The sequence below is a fragment of the Acipenser ruthenus genome, unplaced genomic scaffold, assembly GCF_902713425.1.
Source record: "Acipenser ruthenus unplaced genomic scaffold, fAciRut3.2 maternal haplotype, whole genome shotgun sequence".
NCBI lineage: Eukaryota > Metazoa > Chordata > Actinopteri > Acipenseriformes > Acipenseridae > Acipenser > Acipenser ruthenus.
This window is the reverse complement of record NW_026707920.1, coordinates 154,307-169,965: the sequence shown is the minus strand read 5'-3', so window position 1 is coordinate 169,965 and position 15,659 is coordinate 154,307. Positions and strand designations below refer to the sequence as shown.

The window sequence follows — 15,659 nt, the reverse complement described above, 5'->3', positions numbered from 1 at the left end:
CCCCAAAAAAAAAAAAACTTCCTCTTTTGCTGTTTGTTCTTTTCCTGGTGGATCCGCATTCCCGTTTTTTCCCCCTGTAGATTCGTGGGCACCACGTAGCTCAGCTGGATCCTTTGGGAATCATGGATGCCGATCTGGACTCGTTCGTCCCAGCAGATATAATCACGTCCTCCGACAAACTCGGTGAGGGACAGACAGACAGACAGACGAGTGTAAACTCTGCTTGAGCGTTCTGTCTCTGCCGTCGAGCTGCTGTCATTATTTGTCACCCCTTTCAGCCGGAATGAAAACTCTTTTTAGAGAATTCCTTCATTTCTGCCTCTCCGTGGTTTTGTTGGGTTGCTGCAGTACAGCGTTACAGTACAGTATTATTACAGCTCTGGCCAAAAGTTTTGCATCACCTAGAATTTTAAAATTGAAACGTAATAAAAAAAAGAAAAAAAAAAGAAAGATTAAAAAAAAACAAAATAAAACTATATGAACACAATTTTAGATATTAGATATTTTTCTCCCGGAAGCCATAATAGTATTGTATTTCATGTTTAGATTTTGAAAGGTCACATTTTTCAAATTTCTTTCTTTTCAGTTTTTCGTTAAGTATGTGGGGGAAACTACAAAGCGGTGTGCAATTCAATATGTTAACGTAAAATTATTCAGCAGGTTTAATTCGACTTTATGAAGCAAAATTAGTTAATTCACTTTTGGGAGTGCAATGCTTTTGGCCAGAGCTGTGCAGTGCAGCGCTCTGTTATTTCCACTGAATTCGATTCAGCCAAAGATAAGCCCCATCCCTTAAAGTACCCCAAATTACTGAATTGAATTGAATGCTCTTCTGAGGTCCTAATTAGTCGGTTATTTAATGATGCCTATAAACCCTGGAGGACTCCGAGACTTGTGGGCTGGCTTTGTGTACCCCTGGGGTGCAGTGCTGTACGTTCACTGCAGGGTTTGAACCTCCCCGGAGCCTCCTTCAGAACTCCCCTGCCCTGAACGAACTGACCTCGCGTCTCATTGCAGCTTCAACAAGCCTCAGCTGCAAGTCTGTAGGAACTGTTTACTTAACTGGGGGCCTGATTGCTCAAACTCCTGGCTCCTGATCACTTCAGTAACAGACTGAACCCCAGGGCTGGGTGCAGCAGCAGGGCTAGTGTGAGTTTCTAACCCTGCACAAACTCCTGGCTCCTGATCACTTCAATAACAGACTGAACCCCAGGACTGGGTGCAGCAGCAGCAGGGCTAGTGTGAGTTTCAAACCCTGCTCAAACTCCTGGCTTCTGATCATTTTAATAATAATAATAATAATAATAATAATAATAATAATAATAATAATAATAATAATAATAGACTTCATTGAGGGGAGTTCTGAACCCCAGGACTGGGTGCAGCAGTAGCAGGGCTGGTGTGAGATTCTAACCCTGCTCAAACTCCTGGCTCCTGATCATTGCAATATTAATAATAATATACTTCATTAAGGGGAGTTCTGAACCTCAGGACTTGGTGTGTACAATACATCACACTTTTTTAATAATAATTTTCAAATATATTGGAAATAACGGAGCTGTGTGTTTCGTTTTGCGGTGCCTGCTGTCTGCTGTGTGCTTCTAAACAAATCTAGACTTTCGCTGAGGAAAGCATAGCTGTTGATCCAGCATTTCTGTCAGATAACATTACATTAAATAAAATAAAATTGACGTTAGTACTTGCATGCTGTATTAAGCCTTGTTAGGAAGTGGCCTTCAGGGGTTAATAAAAAAAAAAAACACGGGATGGTTCATCTTAAAAATCTCAGTCCTGCCTGCACCTTCTTGCTTATTTGTTGCTGTGCATTTTTTTTGTTTTTTGACTTGGGAAAAGAAAATCTTTTTTTTTTTTTGCATTGTAAATGTATAGCACCTCTTGCTAAATGTTTGTTTAGCCAATATTTTATTTATATCTTCACCACACCGTTCCCCCTGTTGTGAGTTTGAATTAGTTATGTGCGATGGCCGTTAAATCATATTTTAGTTTTTTTATTTTCTATTATTTTTTTTCTATAACTCTCAATTTTTGTTGTTTTGTGACGAGTAGTAGACGTGTAAAATGCACAGTTTGGTTCACAGACCGCCTCGCTGAAGCAGCCATATTACTTTACGTAGAATAGAGAGAGAATAGATATTTTCAAGACATCCAGACCCTGTGCACTGGATTGTGCTTCACCTGAAATACGATTTAAAAGCTTTCAATACAGCATGCGTTCACGGCATCATGCATAGCTAATCTTGTTGCTTTTTCATAAAAAATAATACAATTCCTTTCATTTAAATTTTTGTATTATTTAATTGTAATGAGTATTTTTTTTTTACCCATTGTAAAATACAGCTGACCCTGAAGGCAGCCTCACAGTAGATTGCACAGTCATGTTATTTTGTAGCAGGGTTTTGTCATATCCCCCCCGAATCCTTTCACTGGTTGAAGGTCTGCAATGAATGCAAATGCTGACTGCTTGGGCTTTTGTTGGCAGTAATTGGTCATTTAGAGACGCTTTTATCCAAAGCGCCTCACACAGACTAAGTGACTTGCTCGGGGTCACACACAGCGAGTCTGAGCCGAGATTGCAACCTCATGGTATGAAGCCCCTTTTCTATTAACTACTGGACCTCCAAGCCTAATTTCCAGTTAAATCTCCCAGTTTGCAGGATGAAAAATGCATGTTCTTTAAGAGTATAGGGGTCGCTTATAACTGTTAAACACACAACAGGGCTGAATTAAAAACTACTTAAACGCAATAAATTCAACGAGAAACGTAACAACGAGGGAGCAAATACAACTTGTAGTCGAAAGGTTTGTCATTTTGAATTTATTAGGTTTCTTTTTTAGCTGTCTCTATGGAGTAACAGACGTTGTTAAAGAGAGTGAAGTTCTAGTATAATTGTTTGACCAAGTTTTATATAAGTCATGATTTATCATTGCAGCGCATTGGGGAAAAAAAGTCCCTTATCACTAGCAACATTCCCCCCCCCCCTCCCCCTCCCCCTCCCCCTGTTTTTGTTTTTTATTTTAGCAGATGCCTTTATCCAAGGCGACTTACAGAGACTAGGGTGTGTGAACTATGCATCAGCTGCAGAGTCACTTACAACTACGTCTCACCCGAAAGACGGAGCACAAGGAGGTTAAGTGACTTGCTCAGGGTCACACAATGAGTCAGTGGCTGAGGTGGGATTTGAACCGTGGACCTCCTGGTTACAAGCCCTTTTCTTTAACCACTGGACCACACAGCCTCCTTAGGAGTGTGTGTTTTCCTTTCCTCTTCCCGGCACTTGCTGAAACGTTTTTAAACAAGTTCCCATCCAGCTCTCTGCACAGGGGAGCTGGGAACCAGCTTTTGCAAGTGAAAATGAGTACTAACATGTGACTGGTTATGCAAAAGTAATCTGATACCTAACTCTGAGATGAAGTGAGTGAGAGTGTGTGTGTGTGTGTGTGTGTGTGTGTGCTTGTTGCGCTGTACTCGCTACAAAGCATAGACCTGCAGATATTTCCACGATGTAAAAGAAAAAACGCCTGCAAAACTACATTTTATTCTTTTTCTTTCAAAAAAACAAGAAGAAAACAGTATTCAGACTTTGAAAACCTATTTTGTGTGGGGGGGGGGGGGGGGCAGGGGAAGGATGATCCATGTCTTTTAACAGCCCAGTGCAAACGTTGTTGTTGTTGTTGTTATTATCACATAGTTGGCTCGCTCCCGGACTGAACTTCCCATTTCGACATTCTGCAGTTCACTGGGTCCGTGTTTGTTTGGCTGCTTCCTCTGTTGTTGGTTTTGTATTCTGCACTGTGCGGATGTTGTGCTATACTTTTATGGCCCTTTGCTCAGATTAACCTTGGCGACCAAGGAGGTTAGGAAAGGGAACTTTTAATAAGTAAGCAATCCTAGATGTGAGGCTGTTTTTATCATTTGTATTTAATTCTACAGCTGCATTTGGGGGAATTCAAAGAAAGGTTAAGTTTAAAAAAAAAAAAAAAAAAAACTGCATGCGATTTCCCATAATTGTACAAGCAGTCCTAACTTGCCTTAAGTACTTAACTCCCCTATTGTATTAAGATTTGATCATTCACAGATGTGCATGTCAACAGTGAGTATCTACATGTGCTGTACTGCGTGAAGACCATTAACTAATACACTGCTGTCTGCGTGTGTGTGTGTGTGTGTGTGTGTTTTATTTGCGAAAGTCACAGAGCGAAACTAGAAAGGGGTTTGGCTGATTTGCAGTGTTAGGCAATGTATGATCGCAAATCCTTCTGCTTGTACAGCGATAGCCAAGAGCTACTCATCACCCTGTAGAATTAACTGATTCTGCTTCATGAAGTGGAATGAAACCTGCTGAATAATGTTACGTTAACATGTTGAATTGCACACCGCTTTGGAGTTTTCCCCACACACTTAACAGAAAACTGACAAAAATTGAAAAATGTGACGTGTCGAAATCTAACATGAAATACTTACTATGGCTTCCGGTAGACTTTTTTTTTTTTTTAAATATATAAAGAGATCATTTTGTAGTTATTTTTGATTACGTGATAAGTAAAAGATCAAAATTATGTTCATATAGTTAGTTATTTATTTTATGGATGAGGTGTAAAAAAAGCGAGGTCCTATTGGAAGTGACTCAACAACAGCAGCAGCAGTTGTTGATGAAGCATAGTTCACCCCCCTAGTCTCTAAGTCCCTTTGGAGAAAAGTGTCTGCCAAATTACTAATTATTATTATTAATAATAGTAATAATAATAATAATAATTGTCTCAATCCTAAAATTCTAGGTGATGCAAAAGTTTTGGCTGTAGCTGTAGTTTGTGTTTCTAATCGCCAGGGTAGGATAGAGTTCTCTGTGTTCTCTGCAGGGTTGCCAGATTTCTGACAGAAAAATAACGACCTCGTTCATCAAAACAAGCCCAAAACAAACGCAACCCATGTTAGAGTATGGGCATTTATGCAAATTCCAACCCGCGACTCCAAAAAAAACAAGCCCAGTCCCACTTATTATAAGCGGACTTGGCAACTGTGGTTCTCTGTGTTTTGAGGTAGAACGCTTTGTTATATCAGTTGTGCTTACAGCCTTAGTGTTTCCACCTCCCGCCATCTCGAATGCGAGTACGAAGTTAAAATTAATCCAACAAGCCTTCACAAGTTAGTCCCAAGCTTTACAGCAACACACAAAAAAACAAAACAATATATACAGCGAATGTATCAGAACACCTCCCGATCTGCCATCGATACCCTTCATATACCCGCCTGCATGGAAACCTCTGGGTGTGAGAATTTCAATCTCCGCTCAGTAATCAGTGATATAGAAACACACTCGTGTGTGAAAATGTCAGACCGCTTTGTGCTTTAATCAGGCGTCTTAAACAACTTCTAAAAAGTCTCCTGCGTTTTATCACGTGTGGCTCTGTGTTCCTTTTCTCGTAACTATTTTAAATGAATCGCACGTGTGGTCTGTTAAAATCATCCATTAAATGAGACAATCACTCACTTGCCTGTTTTGGAGTTTCATCTCCAGCGGTTTGATTTCAGACGCACAGCAAATCAGAACTACAGAAGCGATGGGGTGTTCTAATACACGGGCACGCTGCTGTGTAGAAGTGCTGTGAGCCCGCGCACACAGTACAATGTGGGAGCTTGCTTGCTTGCTTGTTTGTTTGAACCATGTGTTCTTCCGCATGTATTTCTATCTCCTTCCTCTCCTTCACTTCCTCCTCCTCCTCCTCCTCCTCCTCCTCCTCACACTGGTGGCACTAACTGTCCCTCTCCCTCACTGCTGCCTCCTCAGACCTTTCCCTGTTCAAGAATCGGCTGGGGATGTTAACCGTAGGAGGTACGCACCTACCTGCTCGCACCTCTCTGTCTCTATCTCGGTCTCTCTCTGTCTTTATCTCTCTCTGTCTGTATCTCACTATCTCCTATCTCTGTCTCTATATATCTCTCTCTGTATCTCTCTCTTTATCTCTGTCCCTCTCTGTATCTCGCTGTATCTCTCTCTCTCTCTCTCTCTCTCTCTCTCTCTCTCAAGTTCAATTTAAGTTTAAGAGGCTCCTGACACTAATCGATGACGCTGAAATGACGATGCTTCGCCTGGCCGTAGTAAACTTGATACCTGGTGATAGTAGTGTTCCGTTAGCCTCACCAAATCCGGAGTTCAATTTTAGTTTTGTGTTCTGTGTTTTTCTTTCTTTTTTTTTTTTTTTTTTTTTTTTTAATCTTACAAATATATATATATATATATATATATATATATATATATATATATATAATTTCCACCCCTTTTTTAAGTTCAAAATTTTGAAAATTAAAAAAACACTGCAGGCTTCGATCAAGGCCAGCCCTTTTATTTTATTTTATTTACCTGGGTCTGTCACTTTTTCATTCATTTGTTTTGTATATTATTTCTCTCTCTCTCTCTCTCTCTCTCTCTCTCTCTCTCTCTCTCTCTCCTGCCACATGTATCCCTTCACCCTCCCTCGTGTCTCCCTCGTTTTTTTTTCCAGCAGACATGTTCTGTGTCTTCCCTGCATCTTCCCCTTCTTAGCTGATTCCACTTTCATGTGTTTGTCTTTAGTACTGCAGTGCTGAAGCAGAATAATCCAGAGATGCTGCTATTCAGTAGCAACAGGATCAGGGTCAATTCCTGTTTTATTACCCCATTTCTAATTCCTTTTTTAAAATCCATTTCCAATTCCTTCGAAAGAACTGGCATTTGATATTTTAGAGACATAACAATTGCTGTCGCGATCGTGCAACTGCTTTCGTTTGAAGCCAGTTTAATTGACTAACAAACAAACAGCCAATCGAAGTCATTTGTCGGCACTGTTGTGAGAAGCTCATTTTAGCAGAACGCTTTCAGATTTGCAGTTTCTGAACAATGATGTGCTGGAATTGATTTGTTGTTATTTTATTATTTGTTTATTTACCAGACGCCTTTATCCAAGGCGACTTACAGAGACTAGGGTGTGTGAACTATGCATCAGCTGCAGAGTCACTTACAACTACGTCTCACCCGAAAGACGGAGCACAAGGAGGTTCAGTGACTTGCTCAGGGTCACACAGTGAGTCAGTGGCTGAGGTGGGATTTGAACCGGGGACCTCCTGGTTACAAGCCATTTTCTTTATCCACTGGACCACACAGCCTCCTAAAAGGGAACGGGAATTGGAATTGGGAATCGATTTTTAAAAAGGAATTGGAAAAACAGGAATTGATCCTGACCCTGAGTGTCAATAGTGTAATGTTGTTGAAGCTGACACCCTGGGATCCTTCAAGAAGCTGCTTGATGAGATTCTGGGATCAATAAGCTACTAACAACCAAACGGGCAAGATGGGCTGAATGGAGCCTCCTCTCGTTTGGAAACTTTCTTATGTTCTAGTGTTAAGCTGAGTGCGTGTTTGTGTGCTGTGGTACAGTGGGGGTAGACCTAGCTGCCTGGTGGTGTTGTAAAGTCTTTACGAAATGAACTAGAGATCCATTCAGTGTCCTGTACAGCTCGCTCGGGACAGGAGAATCAGATTATGCGCAGCAAAACCAGAAGCCCTCTGCGCATTTACAGTGAAATGCAATAATACAGCATGTGGAATTGGTGCTTAAGAAGTAGATTTTAACATCAATGATTGTTTTTTTTATTTTTTTTTATTGTATCCTCTTTTTACAAAACCCAATGCCTCTGATATTTCCCTCTCTGTGCTGTGTGTGTGTGTGCAGACAGGTATTACTATCAATGTGCGGAGAAAAATTTGAGAAAATGTCCCCACAAAGATAGTAACTCCTGAAAAAGCTAGGGCTTGTTTGTTAATCAATTAAACTGGTTAGGGCTCTGGACTCTTGACCGGAGGGTCGTGGGTTCAGTCCCAGGTGGGGGGACACTGCTGCTGTACCCTTGAGCAAGGTACTTTACCTAGATTTCTCCAGTAAAAACCCAACTGTATAAATGGGTAATTGTATGTAAAAAATAATGTGATATCTTGTAACAATTGTAAGTCGTTCTGGATAAGGGCGTCTGCTAAGAAATAAATAATAAAAAGCGATGTTGTGGGGAGTTCCCCACTTTGGAAAAACACCTTTAAGAACTAAATATGCCTTCCAAAAAAAAAAAAAAATTCCAAAATATTTAGTTTGTTGTCGACTTTCACCCTATGTGGAGTTTTGTCTGACTGGAGTTAAAATATATAGTGAGAAGTCCCCACAAATATAGGACCGTGTGTGTGCGTGTGTACTGACCCCTCTTTCTTCTAACACTTTGTGCCCCACCCCCCACCCCACCCCTTTCTGTGTCTGCACGGATTTGCCTTTTATAATTAAAACCATCCCAAATTAAAACCATTCCACATTACTCAATTGCATTTTCTACTGCTGCTGTGCAATAATGTGGCAATGCAAATCCAATATGGACTTTTTATATGTAAATACTGTGTGTGTGTGTGTTTATATATATATATATATATATAATCACATTTTATCATTTCAATGCTATTTGATTGTTACCTTGATCATTATTATTTTTTATTTATTCATGTGTTACTGTGTTTGCTAACCTTGTGTTTTTTATTTTTTTCTTAAATCTTTTTTTTATTATTATTTTATTCTTCCGGTTCCCTGCTCCGTGTGTAATTTGTTTTTTGGTCTGGCTTTGCCTTGGTCTCTTCTGCTGCCCCTCCTCCACTGCCCCTCCCACACACCTGCTGTCCCTGCTCCCGTGGCCCACCTGTCCACGTCCACGCAGGGTTCTACGGGCTGGACGAGTCGGATTTGGACAAAGTGTTCCGGCTGCCGACCACCACGTTCATCGGTGGCAGCGAGAGCGCCCTGCCTCTGAGGGAGATCATCCGCAGGCTGGAGGTAGAGCTGGCTGTCTGTACCCTTAGAAAAGCAAACTCCTGTCCCTTCGCATCCAACATCCTGCCACATGCCCCTACAGAATGAACTAATGTTGCTTCATAACGTGGAATGAAACCTGCTGAATAATGTTTAGGTTAACATCTTGAATCGCACACCGCTTTTGTAGTTTTGCAGATACTTAACAGGAAACTGACAAAAAAAATGTGTCATTTCAAAATCTAACATGAAATACTACTGTACTACTATTATGGCTTCTGGTAGACTTTTTTTGCAATGTCATTTAGTAGTTTCTTTGATTACATGATGTTAAATAAAAGATCTAAATTATGATCCCATAGTTTTATTTTTTATTTTTGATTGTCTCAATCCTAAAATTGTAGTTGAAGCAAAGAAGTTTTCCAGAGCGGTACACTAACACACACAAACACACACTACCTGAATTAATGCACTAACTTATGTTAAAAAAAAACAAAAAACAAAACACGTGATTGTGATTTACATGGGTGGCAGTCCCGTGGCTTCGATACATGGTCAACATGCAAACGCTGTGCCCTGAAACCACGTGACCACAGTTCACTTCTTTCCTTCCCAGTCTAGTTTTCTGTGATCATGACATACGCTGTTTTACATCTCTCTCTCTCCCTCTCCCTCGCTGTCGCACCGCCACTCCTGTAGATGGCATACTGCCAGCACATCGGCGTGGAGTTCATGTTCATCAACGACCTGGAGCAGTGCCAGTGGATCCGGGAGAAGTTCGAGAAGCCCGGGGTGATGCAGTTCACTCTGGATGAGAAGCGGACCCTGCTGGCCCGAATGGTCCGCGCCACCAGGTCAGTGTGTGTCCCGTTCACGTAGGGCCGCACCAACCCCAGTGCATTCTGGTAAGTGTAGGCCCGCTCGGTGCATTCTGGTAAGTGTAGTCCTGCTGTGAAAGGAACCCGAGACGAGTAGAAAGGTAGAATGCATTGAGGTGCGAGTTGAAAAACCTGACATGACCCAAACTCTCCCAGTGTACCTGGAGTCACGTGGGAACCCGACACAAACTGGTTATTCGGATCGAGCTGCCACAGCGTGGGGGGGAGGGGGGGCTGTAGTTTTAAACGTGAACTGAAAGCTATAAAATGGACTTGGGTAAATTTACCCTGATCGACACCAGTGACCCTCACCTGATTGTCAGAACTGCTCTGAAGAGCTCAGTCTGAATAACCCAACAATACATTTGTGCTGCACTAGTTTCCAACATTATTATTATTATTATTATTATTATTATGATTATTATTTATTTGATTTGACAGAAGCCTTTATCCTTTATCTAAGTGTGTGTCTCTGTCCGTTAATTCATTAACTCGGATACAGAGCACTGATACAAGAGGACGTCTGTGTTGCATCTAGAGAAGCACAGAACCTCAGTCCCTGGGTGGGAGTGTGTGAGTGTGTGTTTGTGTGGAGAGGGGAGTCACCCTGGCGTGTTGTTGTTGTGTGTCTCAGGTTCGAGGAGTTCCTGCAGAGGAAGTGGTCATCGGAGAAGCGCTTCGGTCTGGAGGGCTGTGAGTCCCTCATCCCGGCGCTGAAGACCATCATCGACCGGTCCAGCGCGAACGGAGTGGACAACGTGATCATGGGCATGCCGCACAGGTACGCAGAGACGCCCCCCCTCCCGCCCGAGGAACCAGTATTCAGATATATTGGTTCCCCTCCCGAATATTTGTACCCCCTTTATTTTTCTTTGCATACTTTATCCTTGCATTTTCAACTGAAATTAAACTTATTTTTTTAAGACCCCCAACCCTGTACCATCCAGTCCCCCAACCCCAACCCCAAACCCTGTACCATCCAGTCCCCCAACCCCAAACCCTAAACCCCAACCCTGTACCATTCAGTCCCCCAACCCCAACCCTAACCCCCAACCCTGTACCATCCAGTGCCCTAAACCCCAACCCCAACCCTGTACCATCCAGTCCCCTAAACCCCAACCCTGTACCATCCAGTCCTCCAACCCCAACCCTAAACCCCAACCCTGTACCATTCAGTCCCCCAAACCCAACCCTAAACCCCAACCCTGTACCATCCAGTCCCCCTACCCCAACCCCAAACCCTGTACCATCCAGTCCAACAACCCCAACCCTAAACCCCAACCCTGTACCATCCAGTCCTCCAACCCCAACCCTAAACCCCAACCCTGTACCATCCAGTCCCCCAACCCCAACCCTAAACCCCAACCCTGTACCATCCAGTCCCCCAACCCCAACCCTAAACCCCAACCCTGTACCATCCAGTCCCCTAAACCCCAAACCCCAACCCCAACCCTGTACCATCCAGTCCCCCAAACCCCAACCCTGTACCATCCAGTCCCCTAAACCCCAACCCTGTACCATCCAGTCCCCTAAACCCCAACCCCAACCCTGTACCATCCAGTCCCCTAAACCCCAACCCTGTACCATCTAGTCCCCTAAACCCCAACCCCAACCCTGTACCATCCAGTCCCCTAAACCCCAACCCTGTACCATCCAGTCCCCCAAACCGCAACCCCAACCCTGTACCATCCAGTCTCCCAACCCCAACCCCAAACCCTAACCCTGTACCATCCAATCTCCCAACCCCAAACCCCAACCCTGACCCTGTACCATCTAGTCTCCCAACCCCAAACCCCAACCCTGACCCTATACTATCCATTCCCCCAAACCCCAACTCCAACCCCGTACCATTCAGTCTCCCAACCCCAAACCCCAACTCCAACCTTAACCCTAAGGTTCAGTCTCACCTACAATAATACATGATAACATTTACGAGCATTACTCAAGCAACGTTTACATCAAAATAGGATAAATAACAAACATGCATCTGGGGGAGGGGAACAAAGACCAGGAGTGGAAGGGCCAGTTATACGACCTGGCATAACATTCTGTGTCTCTCTCTCTCTCTCTCTCTCTCTCAGGGGTCGTCTCAATGTTCTTGCCAATGTGATCAGGAAGGAGCTGGAACAGATCTTCTGCCAGTTTGATTCCAAACTCGAGGCTGCTGATGAGGTGAGTCTGTCCAGCTGAGAACAAACGAATGAGAAAAGATCTGGAACGAGAAAAGACCCTTCGTTAGCGCACCATTCTCCCCTTACTGGGGAGGGGAGGGGGGGGGACTTATTTAAAAGCACAAAGACCAGTAAGACCAGTCTATATCAAATACAGGAAACTCCACGTTCATGATACTGGGGTTTTTCATACCGGTCCACCTTTTGAGTATTTGAATTCCAGGTTGCTTTATTTTGTGTTTTTCCACAAAGAATTTTACACTTTAACAATACTAGGTTTAAAGTGTTAGAGACTTGCAATTGAAGACTGGTAAGTGCAGCACTACAAAACCTAGCGTAATTCAAATGCAATATTCTTTGCTAAAGAAAACGAATTCAACAAGGACCAACTTTACATTAAAAACCTGTAATTCAACACTGAAAAGCTGACTTTGTTTTTTTTTGTCGTCAAATAATTTGAGATGTTGTTAATACTATGTGTTAGTCCACTTAGTGTTTGAATAAGAGGCTTCTAATGTAGTGTTGGTCCTCTTTATAGTTTCATTTATATAATAGAATTTGACTAAGTTAAAGCATTGTTTATCCTTTATTAACTAAATTGTAAAATCAGAAAAAAAGAAGGGAAAGTGATAGTGTCTTCTGCTAATAAGAGGTAAAAAAAAAGGATTATAAAGCTGTGGTTTATTGTACAGTAACTGGTGAGCAGTTTTTCAGTGAGCTCATCCCGTTGATGTTTCCAGTAGTGAGCGTCCAGTTACAGGAAACGCTCGCTCATTAACAGCAGCAGCAGAGCGTGACCCCGGCCAGCGCGAGCTCTCGTCACACTGAATGGAGTTCCACCTGTACCTCACACAGCTGCTGTCTTCTCTCGCTCGCTCGCTTCACTTGCATGACTGTCGTCCGTAACCCCCGTACCCCGCTCCCTCCCCGCAGGGCTCCGGCGATGTGAAGTACCATCTGGGGATGTACCACCGCAGGATTAACCGCGTGACGGAACGTAACATCACGCTGTCACTCATGGCAAACCCCTCCCACCTGGAGGCCGTGGACCCCGTGGTGCAGGGCAAGACCAAGGCAGAGCAGTTCTACTGCGGGGACACGGATGGCAAGAAGGTGTGTGTCAGCGTGTGTGTGTGTCAGCGTGTGTGTGTGTCAACGTGTGTGTGTGTGTGTGTCTCTGTTTCTGTGTGTCTCTGTCTGATCTGTATGTGATACTCTCTGATTCTGTGTGTGTGTCTGTGTATCTTTCTGTGTGTGTATCTCTCCGATTCTCTGTCTCTTCACTCTTTCTCTGTATATGTGTATCTCTCTGATTTTTTCTGATTCTCTCTCTCTCTCTCTCTCTGATTCTCTCTCTCTCTCTCTCTCTCTGTCTGTGTTGCAGGTGATGTCTATCCTTCTGCACGGCGATGCTGCGTTTGCTGGCCAGGGCATCGTGTACGAGACCTTCCACCTGAGCGACCTGCCCTCCTACACCACCCACGGCACGGTGCACGTGGTCGTCAACAACCAGGTAACCACACACGACAGCCAGAGCCACGTACAGAAACAGCACTGAAGTGGAGGGAAAAACATTAACTTACAACTAAATCAGCTTTTAAATCACAAGTCTTTGTCATTTCAAAGCAGAAGCGACTCTTTATTAATCTTTATTAACGTGAGTACAGTCACCCGCAATGATTGTAATAAAGTGTGTCCAGCATAAAACTTTATTTTTTCATTATTTCAGAGGGCTGGATCGCATCAATATCAGGGTTCTAGTGCTGTATATTATAAAGACATTTCAGAGGGCTGGATCGCATCAATATCAGGGTCTAGTGCTGTATATTATAAAGGCATTTCAGAGGGCTAGATCGCATCAATATCAGGGTCTAGTGCTGTATATTATAAAGACATTTCAGAGGGCTGGATCGCATCAATATCAGGGTCTAGTGCTGTATATTATAAAGACATTTCAGAGGGCTGGATCGCATCAATATCAGGGTCTAGTGCTGTATATTATAAAGACATTTCAGAGGGCTGGATCGCATCAATATCAGGGTCTGCTATATAATGTACAGAAGTAAACCCCAGTTCACTACCCCCCCCCCCCCCCCCCCCCTCACCTCCAGATTGGCTTCACCACGGACCCCCGAATGGCTCGCTCGTCTCCCTACCCCACGGACGTGGCCCGCGTGGTCAACGCGCCCATCTTCCACGTGAACGCAGATGACCCAGAGGCCGTGATGTACGTGTGCAACGTGGCCGCGGAGTGGAGGGCCACGTTTCACAAGGACGTGGTCGTGGATCTGGTGAGCCCCTCGACACCGTCGTCTGGTAGCTGTGTTGTTTGGACCGGCACAAACCGATTATTCTGATCAAGCTCTCCACAGGGGAGGGTCTCTGGTTTCGATCGGGTTGATTTACCATTCAGAGTGAATTAAGAAACAGCTGCTGGGGTTTGTGTGGATCGCTGATCTCCACACAGTCTGAAGGGAAGCAGCGATCATCTCAATCCCCAGCAGCTGTTTCTTAATTCACTCTGAATGGTAAATCAGCCCGATCGACACCAGCGACCCTGAACTGATTCTCAGCAGCTGATTTCTGTGGAGAGCGCCATCTGGATAATCCAATAATTGCTTCATGCAGCTCTGGTGGTGGTGGTTTGTTTGTTTGTTTGTTTTGAACACAAGAAAATAGGAAACATTTGCGGACGAGAAAAGGGAGTTCAGCCCATCGAGACTCGCCCCTTCCTGGCTCACCATTTTCTCCTGAAGAGCTACAGGGTCTTCTGATTTTCATTTCAACCGAGCTCTCGGTTCATTAATTGAATTTAATTTCTGTCTTAATTAGTCCAGATTAACTCGTGTCCCAGGTCTGTAGCCACTGATGATGTAAAGACACCTATAAAACCTGCAGGATTGGGGCTCTCCAGGACCAGGGCTGGGGACCCCTGCCGTAGGGTCTGCAGCATTTTTTATAAAAAGTGTTGACATGTTTTAAAGTTGTTGGTTTTTTTTTTTTTTTTTTGACCGAAAGAGGATTTTAAAGCATGTTTCAAGAAAGGTTGCTAACAAAAAAAAAAAGACATGCGCTCCCCGCTTCCCTCCCAGGTGGGATACAGACGCAACGGCCACAATGAGATGGACGAGCCCATGTTCACCCAGCCCCTGATGTACAAGCAGATCAAGAAGCAGAAACCGGTGCTGCAGAAATACGCAGAGAGACTGACATCCGAGGGAGCTGTGACCCAGCAAGAGTACGAGGTACAGCTACACACACACACACACACACACACACACAGAGACTGACATCCGAGGGAGCTGTGACCCAGCAAGAGTACGAGGTACAGTGACACACACACACACACACACACACACACAGAGACTGACATCCGAGGGAGCTGTGACCCAGCAAGAGTACGAGGTACAGTGACACACACACACGCGCACACACACACACACACACACACACACACACAGAGACTGACATCCGAGGGAGCTGTGACCCAGCAAGAGTACGAGGTACAGTGACACACACACACACACACACACACACACACACACACACAGAGACTGACATCCGAGGGAGCTGTGACCCAGCAAGAGTACGAGGTACAGTGACACACACACACGCGCACACACACACACACACACAGAGACTGACATCCGAGGGAGCTGTGACCCAGCAAGAGTACGAGGTACAGTGACACACACACACACACACACAATCTAATTCGCACACACTTACACACAAGGCACAGTAACACAACACACCGTACATTGAACCAGCG

The 15,659-nt window shown here is 44.0% G+C and overlaps 1 protein-coding gene across 3 annotated transcripts in view; it reads left to right on the top strand.

The window, feature by feature from the left end:
* The window catches only part of LOC117397804 (2-oxoglutarate dehydrogenase complex component E1), a 38,268-nt gene that overhangs the window by 12,046 nt on the left and 10,563 nt on the right, over positions 1-15,659 (top strand). Inside the window, exons 4-13 of one of the 3 annotated variants that reach the window (XM_059019525.1) lie at positions 81-183; positions 5,808-5,852; positions 8,747-8,862; positions 9,538-9,692; positions 10,351-10,497; positions 11,798-11,888; positions 12,821-13,000; positions 13,272-13,400; positions 13,999-14,178; positions 14,980-15,132. In XM_059019525.1, coding sequence (XP_058875508.1) covers positions 81-183; positions 5,808-5,852; positions 8,747-8,862; positions 9,538-9,692; positions 10,351-10,497; positions 11,798-11,888; positions 12,821-13,000; positions 13,272-13,400; positions 13,999-14,178; positions 14,980-15,132 — 1,299 coding nt within the window. The remainder of the gene's footprint in view (positions 1-80; positions 184-5,807; positions 5,853-8,746; positions 8,863-9,537; positions 9,693-10,350; positions 10,498-11,797; positions 11,889-12,820; positions 13,001-13,271; positions 13,401-13,998; positions 14,179-14,979; positions 15,133-15,659) is intronic. The other 2 variants (XM_059019526.1, XM_059019527.1) reach the window with 2 other exon arrangements.